This window comes from Chlamydotis macqueenii, chromosome 25 (assembly GCF_036417535.1).
Source record: "Chlamydotis macqueenii isolate bChlMac1 chromosome 25, bChlMac1.mat, whole genome shotgun sequence".
NCBI classification, from domain to species: Eukaryota; Metazoa; Chordata; class Aves; order Otidiformes; family Otididae; genus Chlamydotis; species Chlamydotis macqueenii.
In genome coordinates this window covers 2,220,846-2,237,493 of record NC_141580.1, presented here as the reverse complement: position 1 = coordinate 2,237,493, position 16,648 = coordinate 2,220,846, and the positions used below count along the sequence as shown (strand labels likewise).

The following is a 16,648-nucleotide window of genomic DNA, read 5'->3' as shown; positions in this document are numbered from 1 at the left end:
ACTGGGCCTCACCGGCACCTCGCGCCTCCTCCCGCCGGGGGAACCTCTCCAGGAACCCCCTTTTTTTTTTTTTTAAAAAAAAAAGAGAGAAAACCCCAACCTCCCGAGAAGGAGGGGGACAGCCGGAGGGATCCCGGGGATTCCCCGCAGGGAAACCCGGAGCCTCCAGAACAAGATAGCGGGGGGCACCGGGAGCGCGGCCGGCCGAGCCCGGGCAGGGCGAGGGGCTGGCAGGGCTACGGGGCGCGGGCGGGGCGCAGCCTCGACGCCGCAAGATGTTGCGCCCCGATAACCTTGTTTACGGGAAGGGGGGGCCCGGGGGGGGCCGAGTGAACCCGAGGAGGGGGGAGATTAGGAGGTGAGCGTGACTCAGGGCATTTGGGCGCGCTCCCCGCACCGTGCGGCTCTTTCCCCGCGGGCAGCGGCAGGCAGAGCCCGGGCAGGGGTCGGCGGCGAGGGCAGGGGCGTCGCGGAGGCACCCCGGGGGTAGGTGCGGGGTCCCGGGGGGTGGCGGCAGCGCGGGGCGGCCCTGGGTGCTGGGAGCGGGGAGGTGAGGTGGGCGGGGGGGATGGAGGGGTGGGGGAGCACCTCTGGGGTGTCCCCGGCGTGGGGTGGGGTCTGCGGGGCTGTCGGCGGGGCGTGCTGGGGCGGGAGACGCTGCGGGCCAGGGGCGTACGGGCTCCGTACCGAGCCACGATGGTACCCGCTGCGGGAGGGACCCTGGCCACGCCGTGCAAATGGCGCGGGACGTACGGGCTCCGTACCGAGCCACGATGGTACCCGCTGCGGGAGGGACCCCGGCCACGCCGTGCGAATGGCGCGGGACGTACGGGCTCCGTACCGAGCCACGATGGTACCCGCTGCGGGAGGGACCCCGGCCACGCTGTGCGAATGGCGCGGGACGTATGGGCTCCGTACCGAGTACCTGCCGTGGGAGGGAGGTCCCACACCAAGCCATGCTGCATGGGTGCTGTGGGAGGTACGGGCTCCACGCTGTGCGCGCACGATGTCCACTTTAGGAGGTATGGGCTCCATACCGAGCCATGCTGGGTATACGACGCAGGAGGCATGAGCCCGGTCCTGGGCCGTGCTAGCCGCATGATGCGGGAGGTGCAGGCTCTGCGCTGCGTACATGGGCTGTACGGTGCGGGACGTATGGACTCCATACTACGCACACGGCACCGGAGCTGCGGGCTCTGCGCTGCGTACATGGGCTGCACGGTGCGGGACGTATGGACTCCATACTACGGACACGGCACCGGAGCTGCGGGCTCTGCGCTGCGTACATGGGCTGCATGGTGCGGGACGTATGGACTCCATACTACGCACACGGCACCGGAGCTGCGGGCTCTGCGCTGCGTACATGGGCTGCACGGTGCGGGACGTATGGACTCCATACTACGCACACGGCACCGGAGCTGCGGGCTCTGCGCTGCGTACATGGGCTGCACGGTGCGGGACGTATGGACTCCATACTACGCACACGGCGCCGGAGCTGCGGGCTCTGCGCTGTGCTGGAGGAGACGCGGGCTCTACACTGCACACGCGGCGCTGGATGTATGGGCTCCACACGACGCAGGGTGGCACGGGGATGGATTCGGCAGGGCCGGGTGACCTGCACGCAGGGTGCCCCGCGCCCCGCAGCACCCCCAGCCCCTCACCCCGGCCTCGGGGCGCTGCCTGGGTGCCAGGGCAGCGCAGGGGGCAGTGGGGGGAGCGGGGCGGGGGCCGACACCGGCTGGGCGTTATCAGCGGGGAGCAGCCCGGTGCACCGGGCTGATGCAAGAGCCGCCGGGGGGCCGGGGGGGGCCGGGGGGGCCCGGGGCAGACAGGCCGGCCCGGGGGGCCGCGGGCCGCTGGCACCGCGGGGGCAGGCGGGGCAGGAAGGAGGAGGCCGGGTCCGGAGCCGGCCCTGGTTCCCGTGGCCCCGTCGCAGCTGCCGCGCCCCGTCGGGGGTCCCGTGGCCCCGGCGGGGTCTCCGTGACCCCAACCCGGCTTCCGCGGCCCCCGGCTCGGAGCGAGCTCCTGCATCACCCCGGTGAGATCTGGGGGGGTGAGGGGGGGGGCTTAGTCCCTCCCCAAACCACCCCCCACACACCCTGACCTTGAACCTGTCCCCCGCCCCACGCAGCCTCCGTGGGCCGGGGTGGCGGGGGGCTGCTGGGGTCCCCCTCCTTCCAACCTGGGGGGGTCCCCACGAGGGCGCTGGGGCAGGAGGGGCTGAGGGTCCTGGGGCAGGACCCCCCCCCCCCAGCAGAGGCTCTGGGCTGGGGGGCAGGTGAGGGGTTTTGGGGGGGTGGGCGGTTATGAGGGATGGGGGGGCCCTGGCGCCTGGGTCCCCCCGGGGCTGCCCCGGGACGGGGGGGGGCAGGGGGGCGGTGTACGGGGGAAGGACGCCCCCTGGCGGTTGTCCCCCGGCACAGCCCCGGGGCAGCTGCGGGGGGGGGGGCACGGGGGTTTGAGGGCAGAGGGGGGTGCGGGAGCGGGGGGTGCAGGCACAGGCTGCTCCTTTTCCCCTCTAGGCACCCACCCACCGCCCAGGGGGCTGCAGAGGCTTTGGGTGCCGCACGGGGCGAGGGGGGTGCAGCAGGGTGTGTGTGTCCCCCCCCCGGCTGCACACTCTGGGGTGCTGCACGGTGCTCGTGTCATCCCGCTTTGGGACGTCCCCGCGAGCCCCGCTGCGCCCCAGTTTCCCCTTTCTCACCCCAGTGCTCTGCCAGGGGGGCTGCGGGGGCTCGAGGGGGGGGGGTCCTGGGCGCTGCAGTGTGTGGGTCTATAGGGCACCCCACCCGTGTGCGTGGGTCCGTATGGGATGTGACCCCTGGTTGTGGGTCCGTACGGGACCTGACCCCCGGGTGCAGGAGCAGCCGGCGTGCGTGGGCACGGGTGGGTCGGGGCGGGACGCCGCGTCCCTCGTGGGAAGCTGCCGAGGCTCTGCCGTCGCCTGACGTCGGTTCCCATCCTGGCTGGGGGCACAGCAGGGCACTGCTTCCCTGGGGACCCCCGGCCCCGGGACCTCCCAGTCCACGGGGAGCGGGTTACGCGGGTGGGGGCTGCAGGAACAGCCCGGGCGTCCGGCCCCAGCCCCGTCTCGGGGGACAAACCCCACGTCCCGGGGGGGCACCGAGCGCTGCCTCGGCCTCTCCTAACGTATTTTCTCTCCCTTTGCCCCCCACGCCCTGCCGCCGCAGAGCGCTGGGTTATGGTTCGGCCGGGCTGATCGCTGGGACGCAGCGAGGCCGGTGGCAGGGGCCGAGCCCGGAGCCATGGAGGGGCCCGGCCAGGTAGGGAGACCCGGCCCCTCTGCCGCTGCGCCCCAGCCGGCTCCCGCCAGCCCCGGCGAGGCGCTGGGGGTGCTGGTCCCCGCTGAGCCCCCTTCTCTCTGTCCCGCAGGAGGCCTACGAGGAGAGGATGAGGAGGAGCCTGGACCCCGAGGGCTACGAGGACCCCGGCATAAAGAGCTTCCAGCTGTCGCTGGGGGAGATGAGCAGTGAGTGGCTCCCTCGGGTGCCGGGGGACACCGGGCACAGGCGTCGCGTGGCACGGGCACCAGCGCCGCAGAGCTGGCAGCGTTGCGCGGGCGATGGCGTTGCGCGGGCGATGGCACTGCACGGGTGACGGCACTGCACGGGTGACGGCATCGCACGAGCGATGGTGCTGCATGGACACGGAAACTGGCATCGGGCGGCTGCCAGCGTTGTGGGGGCAGCAGCGGTTCGGGGGTGCATGTTGCATGGACGCTAGAGTTTTGTGGGTGCCGGCTATGCATGGGCGCATGGCGCAGGCGCGTTGCACGGGCACCAGCGTTGCATGGGTAACGGCGTTGCACGGGTGCTGGCGTTGCACGGGCACCAGCGTTGCACGGGCACCAGCACGGCGCAGATCTGTTGCATGGGCACCAGCGCTGCACGAGTGCACCAGCGTTGCTTGGGTACCGGATTGCACGGGTACCGGATTGCACGGGTGCCGGCGTTGCATGGGTGCCGGCGTTGCACGGGCACCAGCGTTGCACGGGCACGGGGGCGCGCTCGCGGCCCAGGGCGGTCAGGCAGGGACACGCAGCCCTCGGGGTCGCGTTGCCCAGACGGGACGGGGCCGAGCTGCGGGACACCCAGGGTCCTTGGGGCCACGGCCGAGGGGGGGGAGGTGAGGGGAGTTTGGGGGGAGGCTGTGCACCCTGGAGCATCCCCTCGGCCAAAGCTCGCTCGATTCGGAGCCCCCCCAACAAGGGGGTGCTTGGGCCGTGCCGCTCCCAGCATCCGGACCCTCGGGTCCCCGTTGGGGGTGACGCAGTTCGGGGGGTAACGCTGCCGCCTGTTCCGCGCAGGCGCCGGCACCGGGTCCCCCTTGCACGCGTGGAGGGCCAGAGCCGAGGAGCTGAAGCCCCTGCGGTGAGTCCCCCAAATCAGGGAGAGGGCTGGAGGCCGCCCCACCTGCCCGGCTGGCGTGGGCCAGGGGAGGCTGCCGGCACCCGCGGGTGCCCGGCGCTGACCCCCCCGTCCCGGCGCTGTGTGTTTTGCAGCCGGTTTTTGCCCAGCCGCCGGGGATGCTATGACGTGGACGGGATGATGCGCGCGGCCGGGGCCCCCCAGGGACAGGCCGGCCGCCGCGGCGGAGGGCAGCGTGAGTGATCGCGGGGGCACAGGGGGACGAAGCCCAACCTCGGTGTGTGTCCCCCCCCCGAGCCCTCTGTTGAGCCGTCCACCCCAGCTTTGCCATCCCCAGCCCCGCCCTCTGCGGGGTGACCGTCACCCGGGCGTCAGGGCACGCTGCGAGGTGACCACTGCCGCTTGCCCGTAATCGCCCGCTGATTGAGGACAAATAAAATCTTTGTTTGGGGTGAGGACAAGAACCACTCGGGGCCCAACGCCGGCTGGTGCCGGGCGGCTTGGCGGCGGCGGCAGCGGGCCGGGACGAGGCCAGGCTCGTGCCCACGTGCCACGGCTGACGCCGTCGGGGGCACCGGGCGTGGGGGGCGCGCCCCGTCCCCGCTCTCGCGCGGGCGCAGCGATCCTTCAGCCGGCAGAGCGGGGTACGGCTCTGGCGGCATCGCCCTGCCCGGCGACCCGGCCGGGTGGCAGCGAGGGGACCGCGGTGGTCCCCGGCGAGGGCGGAGGGGGGACGAGGTGAGCCCGTCCCGGGCAGCGGGGCGGCCGCAGGCGGGCGGGAGGCGCGCCGGTGTTTACTGTCAGCAAAAGCAAAGCGCTGCGGGATTTACGGTGCACACAGGGCGGCTGCGGGGCGTGGGGCTCGGCCCCCGCTTTATAGCGCCGGAGCCCGTGGGGCTGTGGGGGGCGCAGGGGGGGCCGCAGGTAGCAGGGGATGGGGACAGGGACGCCTCGAGCTCCCGGGGTCTGGCTAGCCGGGACGTGCTGTCCCCGTCCCCGTCCCGGTCCCGGTCCAAGGGGCTGTGCTCGATGCTGGGGTCAGGGTTGTGCTGGGAGCAGGGTGGTGGCCTCACCCCGGCCCCGCTGGTGTCCCCGGGCTGTCACCCTGCCCCGGGAGCCGGGCTGCGGGGGTGCAAGGGACATCACCGGGGTGGGGGGTGATGGGGGGGACGTGTCCGGCAAACCCTGGCTGGGCTCGAGGGTGGGGGGGTACAGAGGTGGGGACGCGTCCGGCGAACCCCTGGAGAGTCTGGGATGGGGTGATGGGTGGGGGACACATCCAGCGCGTCCCAGCTGGGACTGGAGGAGGGAACACATTTGGGCAACCCCAGGGGGTTCTGGAGCAGGGGGATGGGGGGAGACACCCCCAACGGACCCCGGGAGGGGGCAGGGAGCAGCTAACGTGGCGGTGGCTCCGTTCGCAGCTCCGTCGGATACCGATGTGGACCTGGAGGCGGCAGGGAGCAGGAAGCTCGTGTCCCAGCGGGAAACCCATGAGGTGGGTGCTGCCCCAGGGACCCCCATTCCCTCCCCCCAGGGCTGGCCACGCTGTGGCCTCCCCAGGACCAACCCCACGGCAGCCCCTGGGGCCACCGGAGCACGCGGGGGGGAGGATGCTGGCACAGGCGGTCGCAGCTCTGGGGCTCCCGGGGGTCCCTGGTGTGGCTGGGGGGACCCTCACCCCCCCCGGGCTCCGGCTGCAGGGGTACGTGGAGCTGCACGAGCTGGTGGTCATGGACAGAACGAAGGAGCTGTGCTGGGTGGAGGCCGGCCACTGGCTCAAGCTGGAGGAGGACTTCAAGGAAGCCGGGCAGTGGGGCCAGCCCCATCTCTCCGTCCTGACCTACCGCAGCCTCCTGGAGATCCACCAGGCTTTGGCCAAAGGTGGGGACACCGGCTGCGGCCGGGATGGCGGCGGGGACCCCGCGCCGGCCGGCCGGTGGTGACGGTGCCGTCACCCCGCAGGCACCGTGCTCCTCGACGTGGAGGCCACCTCGCTGGCCGCCATCGCCCACGTCCTCGTCGACGAGATGATCTACCAGGGGCAGATCAAGCCGCAGGACCAGGAGGACATCCTGAGGATGCTGCTGCTGCAGCACAAGTACGGCCGGGGCTGACGGCCCCACGCGGGGACCCCAAAGTGGGGGCTGGAGCCCGGCACGGGGTGGAAAAGCCGGCTCCGCCATCGGGCTTTGCCTTCCAGTTTGGGGGTCCCCACGCGCCCTGGGGCTGTCTTATGGGGTTTTGGGTGGGGGTCAGGGGTGCTGGCCCGTCTGACGCCACCCCCCTCGCTGCTCTAGGCACCCCAGCGAGGCCGAGCCGGTTGGGACGTTGCTGCCGGCGCAGCTGCAGCGCTCGGGCAGCGGCCGGGCAGAGACGGAGCAGCCGCTGCTGCGGGAGCAGCAGCCCCTGGAGCTGCGCAGGCTGGCGGGGGCGCAGCAGGCGAGCGGGGACGGGGGGGCGCAGGGGTCGGGGATGCTGGGTGCAGCCAGGGTGGGGGGGGGGGGGGGTGCTGCGGGAGACTCACACGCGCACCCTGGTGCACACATGCACACGGACGTGTGCGCGCACGTTTGCACACACGGGTGCACACCGCGGATGGTTGCACGCCGGGTGGTGGGCAGGGTCTCGCGCGGACCCCCGTGCTGTACATCCCCGGGGGGGTGCACGTGCCCGCTGACACACACTCGTGCACGCTCACGCGCCTATCCGCGCACACACACGCGGGCACGCACGAGTGCACGGCCACAAACACACCACGCACACCGCTTTCTCTCGCCCTCGTGCACACGTGCGCTGGCACACATACACATGCACACTTGTGTGGGCACACGCATGCACATGGGCGCACACGCATGCACATATGTGTGCACACGTGCGAGCAGGGGAGGTGTTGCCATGGGATGGTGCGGAGGTGGAGGGAGGGAGCTGGGCTTGCAGGGGATGGAGTGGGATGCAAGGGGATGGAGGGGGACGTGGGGGGACACAGGGGGATGTGGGGGGACACGAGGGGACGGCCACCAAGGGCAGCCAGCTGATTCCTGCCATTCCTCCGCTGCCGCAGAGCCCCGGCGGGGCCGCTACACCCCAGCTCCCCGAGAAGATCCCCGAGGATGCCGAGGCCACGCTGGTCCTCGTGGGTGAGCGGGCGCGGGGCGCTGGGTGCAGGGCACTGGGTGTGGGGCCGGGGTGCTGGGTGCGGGGTGCTGGGTGCGGGGTGCTGGGTGCGGGGCGCTGGGTGTGGGGCCGGGGTGCTGGGTGCTGGATGCGGGGCGCTGGGTGCGGGGCCGGGGCGCGCAGCGGGAGCTTCGGTGCTGCCTGCTCGCTCACCCGCTGCTTTTCTTGCGCCTTTTTTGACTCTCCCCGTCCTCAGCCCTCGCCGCCGCCTGCTGCCGCCCAGTGCTGCTCCCTTGGCCCCGTGTCCCCACGTCCCTTGTCCTCAGGTCCCATTTCTCCGCTCCCCTGTGCCCCTGTGTCCTCCTGTCTCTCTGACCTTTGCACGTCCATGTCCCCGTGCCCTGATGTCCCTGTGCTCCCGTGCCCACCTACCCCCGTGTCCCTGTGTCCCTGTGCATCCGTGTCCCTGTGCCTCAGTGTCCTCACGTCTTTGTGTGCCCCTGTCCCATTCCCTTTGTCCCCCCATGTCCCCACACCTCTGTGTCATCTTGTCTCCAAATAACTCTGCCCTGCGCTCCTGTGTCCCCCTGTCTCCATGTCCCCATGTCCCCATCCTCCTGTGTCCCCCTGTCTCCATGTCCCCATGTCCCCATCCTCCTGTGTCCCCTTGTCTCCATTCCCCACGTCCCCATCCTCCTGTGTCCCCCTGTCTCCATGTCCCCATGTCCCCATCCTCCTGTGTCCCCCTGTCTCCATGTCCCCATGTTCCCATCCTCCCGTGTCCCCTTGTCTCCATTCCCCACGTCCCCATCCTCCTGTGTCCCCTTATCTCCATGTCCCCATGTCCCCATCCTCCCGTGTCCCCTTGTCTCCATGTCCCCATGTCCCCATCCTCCTGTGTCCCCTTATCTCCATGTCCCCATGTCCCCATCCTCCCGTGTCCCCTTGTCTCCATTCCCCACGTCCCCATCCTCCTGTGTCCCCCTGTCTCCATGTCCCCATGTCCCCATCCTCCTGTGTCCCCCTGTCTCCATGTCCCCATGTCCCCATCCTCCCGTGTCCCCTTGTCTCCATTCTCCACGTCCCCATCCTCCTGTGTCCCCACATCCCCACATGCCCACGTCCCCGTGCCCCGTGTCCCGTGCCCGGTCCCCCGTGACCCCCGTCCCATCCCGTCCTCCCCCCAGGCTGCGCAGCCTTCCTGGAGCAGCCGACGCTGGCCTTCGTCCGCCTGAAGGCCGCGGTGACGCTGGACGCCGTCCTCCAAGTGCCCCTGCCCGTGCGCTTCCTCTTCGTGGTCCTGGGCCCCGACCGCCCCCACGTCAGCTACCACGAGATCGGCCGTGCCATCGCCACCATGATGTCCGAGACGGTACGGCTCGCCCGCCACCGGCGCTGCCACAGCCCCCGGCACTGCCGTCCGGGGTGACAGCCCCCCCGAGCACCCCGAAGTCCCCAGCCCTGGGGCTGCACCCTCTAACAAGGCTGTGCCACGTCCCTCTCTGTGCTCCTGTCCCCACGCACTGGTGTCCTCGTCCCTCTGGGTCTCTGTGTCCCCGTGCACCCCTGTCCCCATCGCCACACGTACCCCTGTCCCCATGTCCGTACACATCCCTGTCCCGTGCTTCTGCGTCCCTGTGGCCCCATTCTCCCGTGTCCCCACACCTCTAAGGCCAGATGTCCCCTTGTCCCCTTGTCCCCATGTGCCCAAGCCACCATGTCCCCACGTCCCCACGCTCCTGTGGCCCTAAGTCCCCCATCTTCCCCCTTATCCCCGTGTCCTCATGCTCCCTGTCCCCAAACCCCTGTGTCCCCACGCCCGCCCTGTCCCCGTGTCCCCACGACGCCCCATCCCTGCGGGGATGCTCAGGAGCCGGGTGGGCGCCCGGCAGCACCCAAGGGTGCCGGACGCGACCGAACGGGCTGTCCTCGGGCCGCCCCGCAGGTCTTTCGGCGGGACGCCTACCTGGCCGAGAGCCGCCAGGACCTGCTGCGCGGGGTCGGGGACTTCCTGGAGGCCAGCATCGTCCTGTCGCCCACCGAGGTGCCCAGCGAGCAGCAGCTCCGCAGCCTGGTGCCGCTGCAGCGGGAGCTGCTCCGCCGCCGCTACCAGCCCTCCAAGAAGGCGCCGAGCAAAGACTTCCTAAAAGAGCTGGGTAGGGTGGGGACCACCCCTGCGCCTTCCTTGGGACCCCCCCCCCTCTTGCAGGCGATGTCCCCCCAAGGCCACCTGCTTGTGTCCCCAGAGCTGAAGGAGCCAGCAGCGGAGGACGACGACCCCCTGCGCAGGACGGGGCGACCTTTCGGGGGGCTGGTGCGGGACATCCGCCGCCGATACCCCAAATACCTCAGCGACATCAAGGACGCCTTCAGCCCCCAGTGCCTGGCCGCCGTCATCTTCATCTACTTCGCGGCGCTGTCACCTGCTATCACCTTTGGAGGCTTGCTGGGTAATTTTGGGGGGGGGGGGTAGGCTGGGGGCATGCCGGGGGGGGGACAGGGACACCCCCCGAGCTGGGCACGGGGGTGGGGTGCCACTGGCTCCCGCACCGTTCCCCGGGGATGCTGCTGGGGGTGTATTGCACCTCCTCATCCCGGTGCGGAGGAGTTTGGGATGGGGGGCGTAGCACTGTCCCCCCCCCTCCGGCACCCACCGGCTGTGTCCCCCCCGCCAGGTGAGAAGACCAAGGGGATGATGGGGGTGTCGGAGCTGCTCGTCTCCACCTCCGTGCAGTGCATCCTCTTCAGCATCCTCAGCGCCCAGCCCCTGCTCGTCGTCGGCTTCTCGGGGCCCCTCCTCGTCTTCGAGGAAGCCTTCTATGCGGTGGGTGCCACCCCGCACCCCTGGGTGCCCCCCCACCCACCGCCGGTGGTCCCCGTGGCGGGGCTGGCGGTGTCCCCACCAGCCTCGGCAGAGGCACGGGGGATCTCTTGTGGGTGATGGCGCTTGTGGGGTGCTGCGTGAGTGACGGGACACGGGTGGTGGGACGTGGGTGACGCTGCGTGGGTGACGGGACATGGGTGGCGGGACGTGGGTGACGGGACACGGGTGGTGGGACGCGGGTGACGCTGCGTGGGTGACGGGACACAGGTGGTGGGACGTGGGTGACGCTGCGTGGGTGACGGGACATGGGTGGCGGGACGTGGGTGACGGGACACGGGTGGTGGGACGCGGGTGACGCTGCGTGGGTGACGTGACACGGGTGGTGGGACATGGGTGACGGGACACAGGTGGTGGGACGTGGGTGACGCTGTGTGGGTGACGGGACATGGGTGGCGGGACGTGGGTGACGGGACACGGGTGGTGGGACGTGGGTGATGCTGCATGAGTGACGGGACACGGGTGGTGGGACATGGGTGACGCTGTGTGGCTGACGGGACATGGGTGGTGGGACGTGGGTGACATCATGCAGGTAGAGCCATCTGAGTGATGGCACAGGGGTGACGCCACGTGTGGCATGGCACTGGTGGGCTGTCACACGGGTGGTGCTGCCGGGCACCCACAGGGACCCTGCCATACTGGGCTACTGCTGTCCCCATCCCGGCGTCCCCGGTCCCCGGGTGGGAGGCGCAGGGCCGCCGTGGGACCCTGGGGGGGTCCAGGCTGCGGGCTCCGGGGTGGGGTCTGACGGGGCTGTGCCCTCTTGGTCCCCAGTTCTGCAAAGACTATGGCCTGGACTACATCGTGGGCCGGGTCTGGATCGGCTTCTGGCTGATCGTGCTGGTGGTGGTGGTGGTGGCCTGCGAGGGCAGCTTCCTCGTGCGCTACCTGTCCCGCTACACCCAGGAGATCTTCTCCTTCCTCATCTCCCTCATCTTCATCTACGAGACCTTCGCCAAGCTCGTCACGGTGAGGGGCGCAGGGGTCCCGCGGAGGGGAAACGCTGGGTGGGGGGGGAGCTGCAGGTTGTGGTCATCACCTGGGTTTCCATAGAAACGGTGGGAGCCGGGCGAGGGATGCAGGCGAGGGATGGAGCCCGTCTCCCAGCGTTTTCTCCCCTTTCCCAGTTGGGTTTTTTTCCCACTCGTGCTTCTCTCTGCGGGGGGATTTGGGGGTAGGGAGGTGAAGCCCGGGTACGTGTCCCACCTGGGCTGCAGCCCAGGAGCTGCCCGGAGAGCCCCAATTTCTTCCCCCATCCCCTGGCTCAGACCCTTCCCGGGCGGCTGGTAGTGAGGGGACGGTGTCACCCCGCACGCTGGCTGCCGCAGGGACATCTGCGGCGCTGGAGAGGTGGCAGGCGTGACGCACACCCCATCACACCCCCCATCCCCCTCACGCCGAGGTGCCCCCCGTGCGCCCCTCTGCGAGCTCAGCACCGCCCCGGGCACCCCGGCTGGGCGGGGTGGGGACTTTAGGGTCCCATTCGGGGACTTTGGGGGGGGCCATTCGGGGACTTTGGGGGGGCCATTCGGGGACTTTGGGGCGCCCTTTCCCGTCTTCATCACGGCGCTGGTCGACTTCTTCACCAAAGACGCGCACACGCACGTCCGGGAGCAGCGGGAGGGGAGGGCTCGGGGGGGACACGGGTGTCCCCAGCAGCTTGGTCCGCAGCAGGGCCACGCTCGTCCCCGCTGTCCCGTCCAGCCCCTGCTCCGGCCCCATTTCCAAGGGAGCGTGGACAAAACCGAGCCTAAAAAGAACCCCCGCTCCCCGTGTGCTGAGGTCCCAGCCTCGCCGGTCACCCTGCGCCCACACACCCAGCGGGACGGTGCCGCAGGGCTCCTGGGGTGGCAGGAGGGGTGCGGGGGGGTGGGGGTCCCCCCATCCCCACCCATCTCCCATCGTCGCTGACCCCCTCCCCTTCCCTCCGCAGATCTTCAAGCATCACCCACTGCAGCGGCTGTACAGCACGCAGCAGCTGAACGAGGCGCCGCAGCCCAACACGGCGCTGCTGTCCCTCGTCCTCATGGCCGGCACCTTCTTCCTCGCCTTCTTCCTCCGCATGTTCAAGAACAGCGTTTTCCTGCCCGGCAGGGTGAGGACGGGGTGGGGGGCGGGCACGGTGACACCCCACCGCCACCGCTGGTCCCTCGGAGGGGGCAGCGCCGGGGGCAAAACGGGGGCTCGGCAAGCGCAGTTTCGCGAAAGGGGCTGGCTGAGGCCGTGCAAACTCATTGCACGTTCCTGCAGAGGTCTTCGCTGGAGCTCACTGCCGGCGGGGACAGGGTGGGGGGACCCCCTCAGCCGGGGTGGGGACGCAGGCGGGTTTAACGTCATCACGGTGTCCCCACAGGCCCGGCGCTTGATCGGGGACTTCGGGGTGCCCATTTCCATCTTCATCATGGCGCTGGTCGACTTCTTCATCAAGGACACGTACACGCAGGTCCGGGAGCAGCGGGAGGGGAGGGCTTGGCGGCGGGGGGACGCGTGGAGCTGGGTGCTCGTCCCTGTGCCCCGTCCCTGTCCCCTCACTCCCCCATCTCTGCTCCCATCCAGAAACTGAACGTCCCCAGGGGGCTGGAGGTCACCAACTCGTCCGCCCGGGGCTGGTTCATCAACCCCAGGGGGAGGGACAACAGCTTCCCCCTGTGGATGATGTTCGCCGCCGTGGTGCCCGCCCTCCTGGTCTTCATCCTCATCTTCCTCGAGACGCAGATCACCACGTGAGGACAGGGAGGGAGGGGAGGGCTGCGGGGTGGGCGCCTGGCAGGACAGGGCTGGAAGGGGACGTCCCGCCACCGACTCTTCCCCCTCTGTCCCCCGACAGCCTCATCGTCAGCAAGCCTGAGAGGAAGCTGGTGAAGGGCTCCGGCTTCCACCTGGACCTGCTCCTGATCGTGGCCATGGGGGGGCTGGCCGCCCTTTTCGGCATGCCGTGGCTCAGCGCCACCACCGTCCGCACCATCACCCACGCCAACGCCCTCACCGTCATGAGCAAGACCTCCAGTCCCGGCGAGAAGTCCCAGATCTTAGAGGTCAAGGAACAGCGTCTCAGTGGCTTCTTGGTGGCCGTCCTCATCGGTGAGCTGGGGAGGTGCCCCCCCAACCCCGGGCAGCGAGGGCTGGGTGTCCCCAGCTGCCCCCTCAACCTCTCCTTCCCCACCGCAGGCGTCTCCATCCTCATGGAGCCCATCCTGAAGTACATCCCGCTGGCCGTGCTCTTCGGCATCTTCCTCTACATGGGGGTCACCTCCCTCTTCGGCATCCAGCTCTTCGACCGCATCCTGCTCTTGCTGATGCCACCCAAGTACCACCCCAAAGAGCCCTACGTCACCCGGGTGAGCGAGCCCGGTGTCACCCGTCAGGCTGGCCGTGGGCTGGGGGGGGGGGGGTGGTCCTGGGCTGCGGCACCCCGCGGTGCTGCCTGCAACGGCTTGGGGCTCCCCAAAGAGCCCCCTCCTTCGCTGGGCTTCCTGCACCCCCCACCAGCAGCCAGCGCCCCGGGAAGGGTGCGAGGTGCTGGACCCACCACCCTGACCCCCACCCTGGGCTCCTCGTCCCGCAGGTGAAGACTTGGCGGATGCACCTCTTCACCTTCACCCAGATCATCGTCCTCGTGCTGCTGTGGGCGGTGAAGTCCACCCAGGCCTCCCTGGCGCTGCCCTTCCTCCTCATCCTCACCGTGCCCCTGCGGCGCTTCCTGCTGCCCAAGATCTTCCAGGACATTGAGCTCAAATGCGTACGTAGCCCTGGGAGCCACCACCGTGCTGTCCCCGTCCCTCTGCCCGTCCCTGTGTCCATCTCCGTCCCTGTCTCCATCCCTGTGTCCATCTCCATCCTCCTGTCCCCATCCTCCTCCTCATCTTCATCCTTGTTCCCCATCCCCGTCCCCATCCCCATCCCCGTCCCCATCTGTGTCCCCATCCTCCTCCTCATCTCCGTCCTTGTTCCTCATCCCCATCTGTGTCCCCATCCCCATCTGTGTCCCCATCCCCATCCCCGTCCCCATCTTTGTCCCCATCCTAATCCCAGCCCCTGTCCCCATCCCCATCCCCGTCCCTGTTCCCTCACGCCCTCTCCCGTTCCTCCAGCTGGACACCGATGACGCCGTGGTGACCTTCGAAGAGGCGGCGGGCACGGACGTGTACAACGAGGTGCAGATGCCCAGCTAAGGGCTCGCTGCCGCCCGCCCCCCCCCCCCCCAGGACATCCCCGCGCCCCCCCCGGACCCCCGCACCCACCTGCTTGTCACTCCGCTGCTGCCATCCCAGGGCGCTGGGCGACAGAGGGGGACTTGGGGACACGGCCCTCGAACCCCGGTCCCCACCCGCGCACCCTGCGAACGGAGCCTTTTTTATTTTTTTCCCTTTTTTTTTTCCCCTTTTTTTAATATTTTGGATGCTGCAATCTCACCCGCGCTTTGCTACCTGCTGGGGAAGAGGCTGCCCGGGCTGGGGGGGGGGTCCCACGGGCCGTCCCCCACCCCGTGGCAGGGCGAGATGGCCCGTGCCCCGTGTCACCGTCCCGTGTCCCCGAGGCCACCCCTGGGGACCGCGACCGAGCACGGGAAGAGGAAGACTCCCGAGCGCGGAGGGAGGAGGAAGGCGGGGATGGGGCAACGTGGATGGAGATGCAGCGGAAAGGGGTCCCCCCCAGCCCCCCCCCAGCCCCGCTGCCTCCCCCGGGAGCCCCCCCCTTGCCCAACCCCTCTCCCCAGACGAACTTTCCGTGCTAACGAGCGCTGGCAGCCGCTCGCAGCATCTCCCAGGGTCCAGATGTACATAATCCAGCGGGGGCGGGGGGGGTTATACATTTGCGAGGAAGATAATCGCGCTAAAAACACGCAAAAAAAAAAAAAAAAAAAAAAAGATGCTGATGCTTCCGCAGGTAGCCAAACAAAAATCCCCAAAAGCACCTGAAAAAAAAAGAAAAAAAAAATGAGAGGGGGGAAAAAAAAAAAAGCAGCTGCCAGGAGTGACCTGTATATTTGACGCTGGCGGCGGGGGGAGTTTGTAATTTATTTCTAGAGGCTGGTTGTGTGCGTGTGTGTGTACATACTAGAGAGAAACGATATAAAAGCCGGCAATTTTCTAGAAAAGCTTATTTTAAAGGGTCCTGGTCAGGGCCTAAACTCTACGGACCAGGCCAGCGGCGGCGTTTAACTCGTGAATTAGCGTTAGTATCGTTGTTTATTTTTATTTTTAGCGTTTTCACTTAAGTCCACGTAGTTTTCCCTCGATTTTTTCCCTTGCTTGCTGACGACGTCCTGCCCCAGCTCCGCCGCCACGGCTCCCAAACCGGCCCGGCGTCCCCCTGCTTCCGCCGGGAGCGACGCTGCCCCGGTCGGACCCAAGGGTGGGATCCGGCCGGGGCGCAGCGCACCCATCAAATTTGCTCTTTTTTTTTTTTTTTTTTTGTGAATGGGAGCGAGGGGAAGCCCAAAATCAGCGTGGGGGGCGGCGGAGGGAGGGGCAGCCGTGCCCGGGGCTGCGCTGCCTCCTGTTTGGGTTGGTTTTGTTTTATGAATTTTGTGTCCGAAATACGCCACGTTGCCAGCTTTGGGGTTTTTTTTTCTTCCCTTCCCCATCCACCTCTGTATCAGGCTTTAATAAAGAAATGAATAAAATCAGAACGGAATCGGGGTTTTTCTTTCCGGTTGGGCATTCGCTGGGGGGTCGCCTGGTTTAATTGCCCCTCCTCCTCAAAAAAAAAGCAGCAGCTTCCTTCGGAGGTGTCCCCCCCCGCCACCCCAAGGTGCTCAGTGCCGCAGCGCTGAGATGTTTGCCGCAGCGTCCTGGGATGCTCGCTGCATCCCAGCGTCCCGGGATCCTCACTGCAGCCATCTCGGGATGCTCAGTGCAGTCATTCCGGAATGGTCCCCGTGGTCATCCCGGGATGCTCCCTGCGGCCGTCCTGCGACGCTCGGTGCCGCTGTACTGAGATGCTGGCCGCGGCATCCCGGGATACCGCATCACGGCATCCCGGGATACTCGCTGCAGGCATTTTGGGATGTGCACCGTGGCCATGCTGGGATCTTCCCCACAGCCATCCTGGATGCTCCAAATGGTCATCCCGGGGTGATTCCCGCAGCCATCCCAGGATCCTTGCTGCATCCTGCCATCCCTGGATGCTCCCAGTGGTCATCCCAGGGTGATTCCCGCAGCCATCCCAGGATCCTTGCTGCATCCTGCCATCCCTGGATGCTCCCAGTGGTCATCCCAGGGTGAGTCCCGCAGCCATCCCAGGATCCTTGCTGCATCCT

At 68.7% G+C, this 16,648-nt stretch overlaps 1 protein-coding gene across 5 annotated transcripts; it reads left to right on the top strand.

Moving 5' to 3' along the window:
* Positions 1-378: 378 nt before the first annotated feature.
* Positions 379-16,018, top strand: SLC4A1 (solute carrier family 4 member 1 (Diego blood group)). Of its 5 annotated transcripts, none has more exons than XM_086766832.1 (22): positions 379-486; positions 3,192-3,284; positions 3,394-3,490; positions 4,328-4,391; positions 4,523-4,623; positions 5,813-5,886; positions 6,092-6,272; positions 6,354-6,489; positions 6,689-6,830; positions 7,453-7,528; positions 8,693-8,877; positions 9,451-9,661; positions 9,752-9,955; positions 10,181-10,329; positions 11,161-11,355; positions 12,320-12,481; positions 12,740-12,829; positions 12,943-13,109; positions 13,214-13,467; positions 13,555-13,724; positions 13,952-14,125; positions 14,478-16,018. In XM_086766832.1, exons 2-22 carry the CDS (start codon positions 3,267-3,269, stop codon positions 14,556-14,558), a joined length of 2,931 nt encoding a protein of 976 aa, XP_086622958.1. In that variant the 5' UTR covers positions 379-486; positions 3,192-3,266; the 3' UTR covers positions 14,559-16,018. The 5 variants fall into 5 exon arrangements, with proteins under 5 accessions (XP_086622958.1, XP_086622957.1, XP_086622959.1 ...); XM_086766831.1 differs by having other exon boundaries at positions 9,731-9,955; XM_086766835.1 differs by having other exon boundaries at positions 417-486; positions 9,451-9,955.
* Positions 16,019-16,648: the final 630 nt, after the last annotated feature.

Coding starts and splice junctions, on each gene's coding strand:
- SLC4A1 (XM_086766835.1), top strand. Junction 6,490..6,688: donor ATGCTGCTGCTGCAGCACAA/GTACGGCCGGGG, acceptor TCGCTGCTCTAG/GCACCCCAGCGAGGCCGAGC. Junction 12,830..12,942: donor TCAAGGACACGTACACGCAG/GTCCGGGAGCAG, acceptor GCTCCCATCCAG/AAACTGAACGTCCCCAGGGG.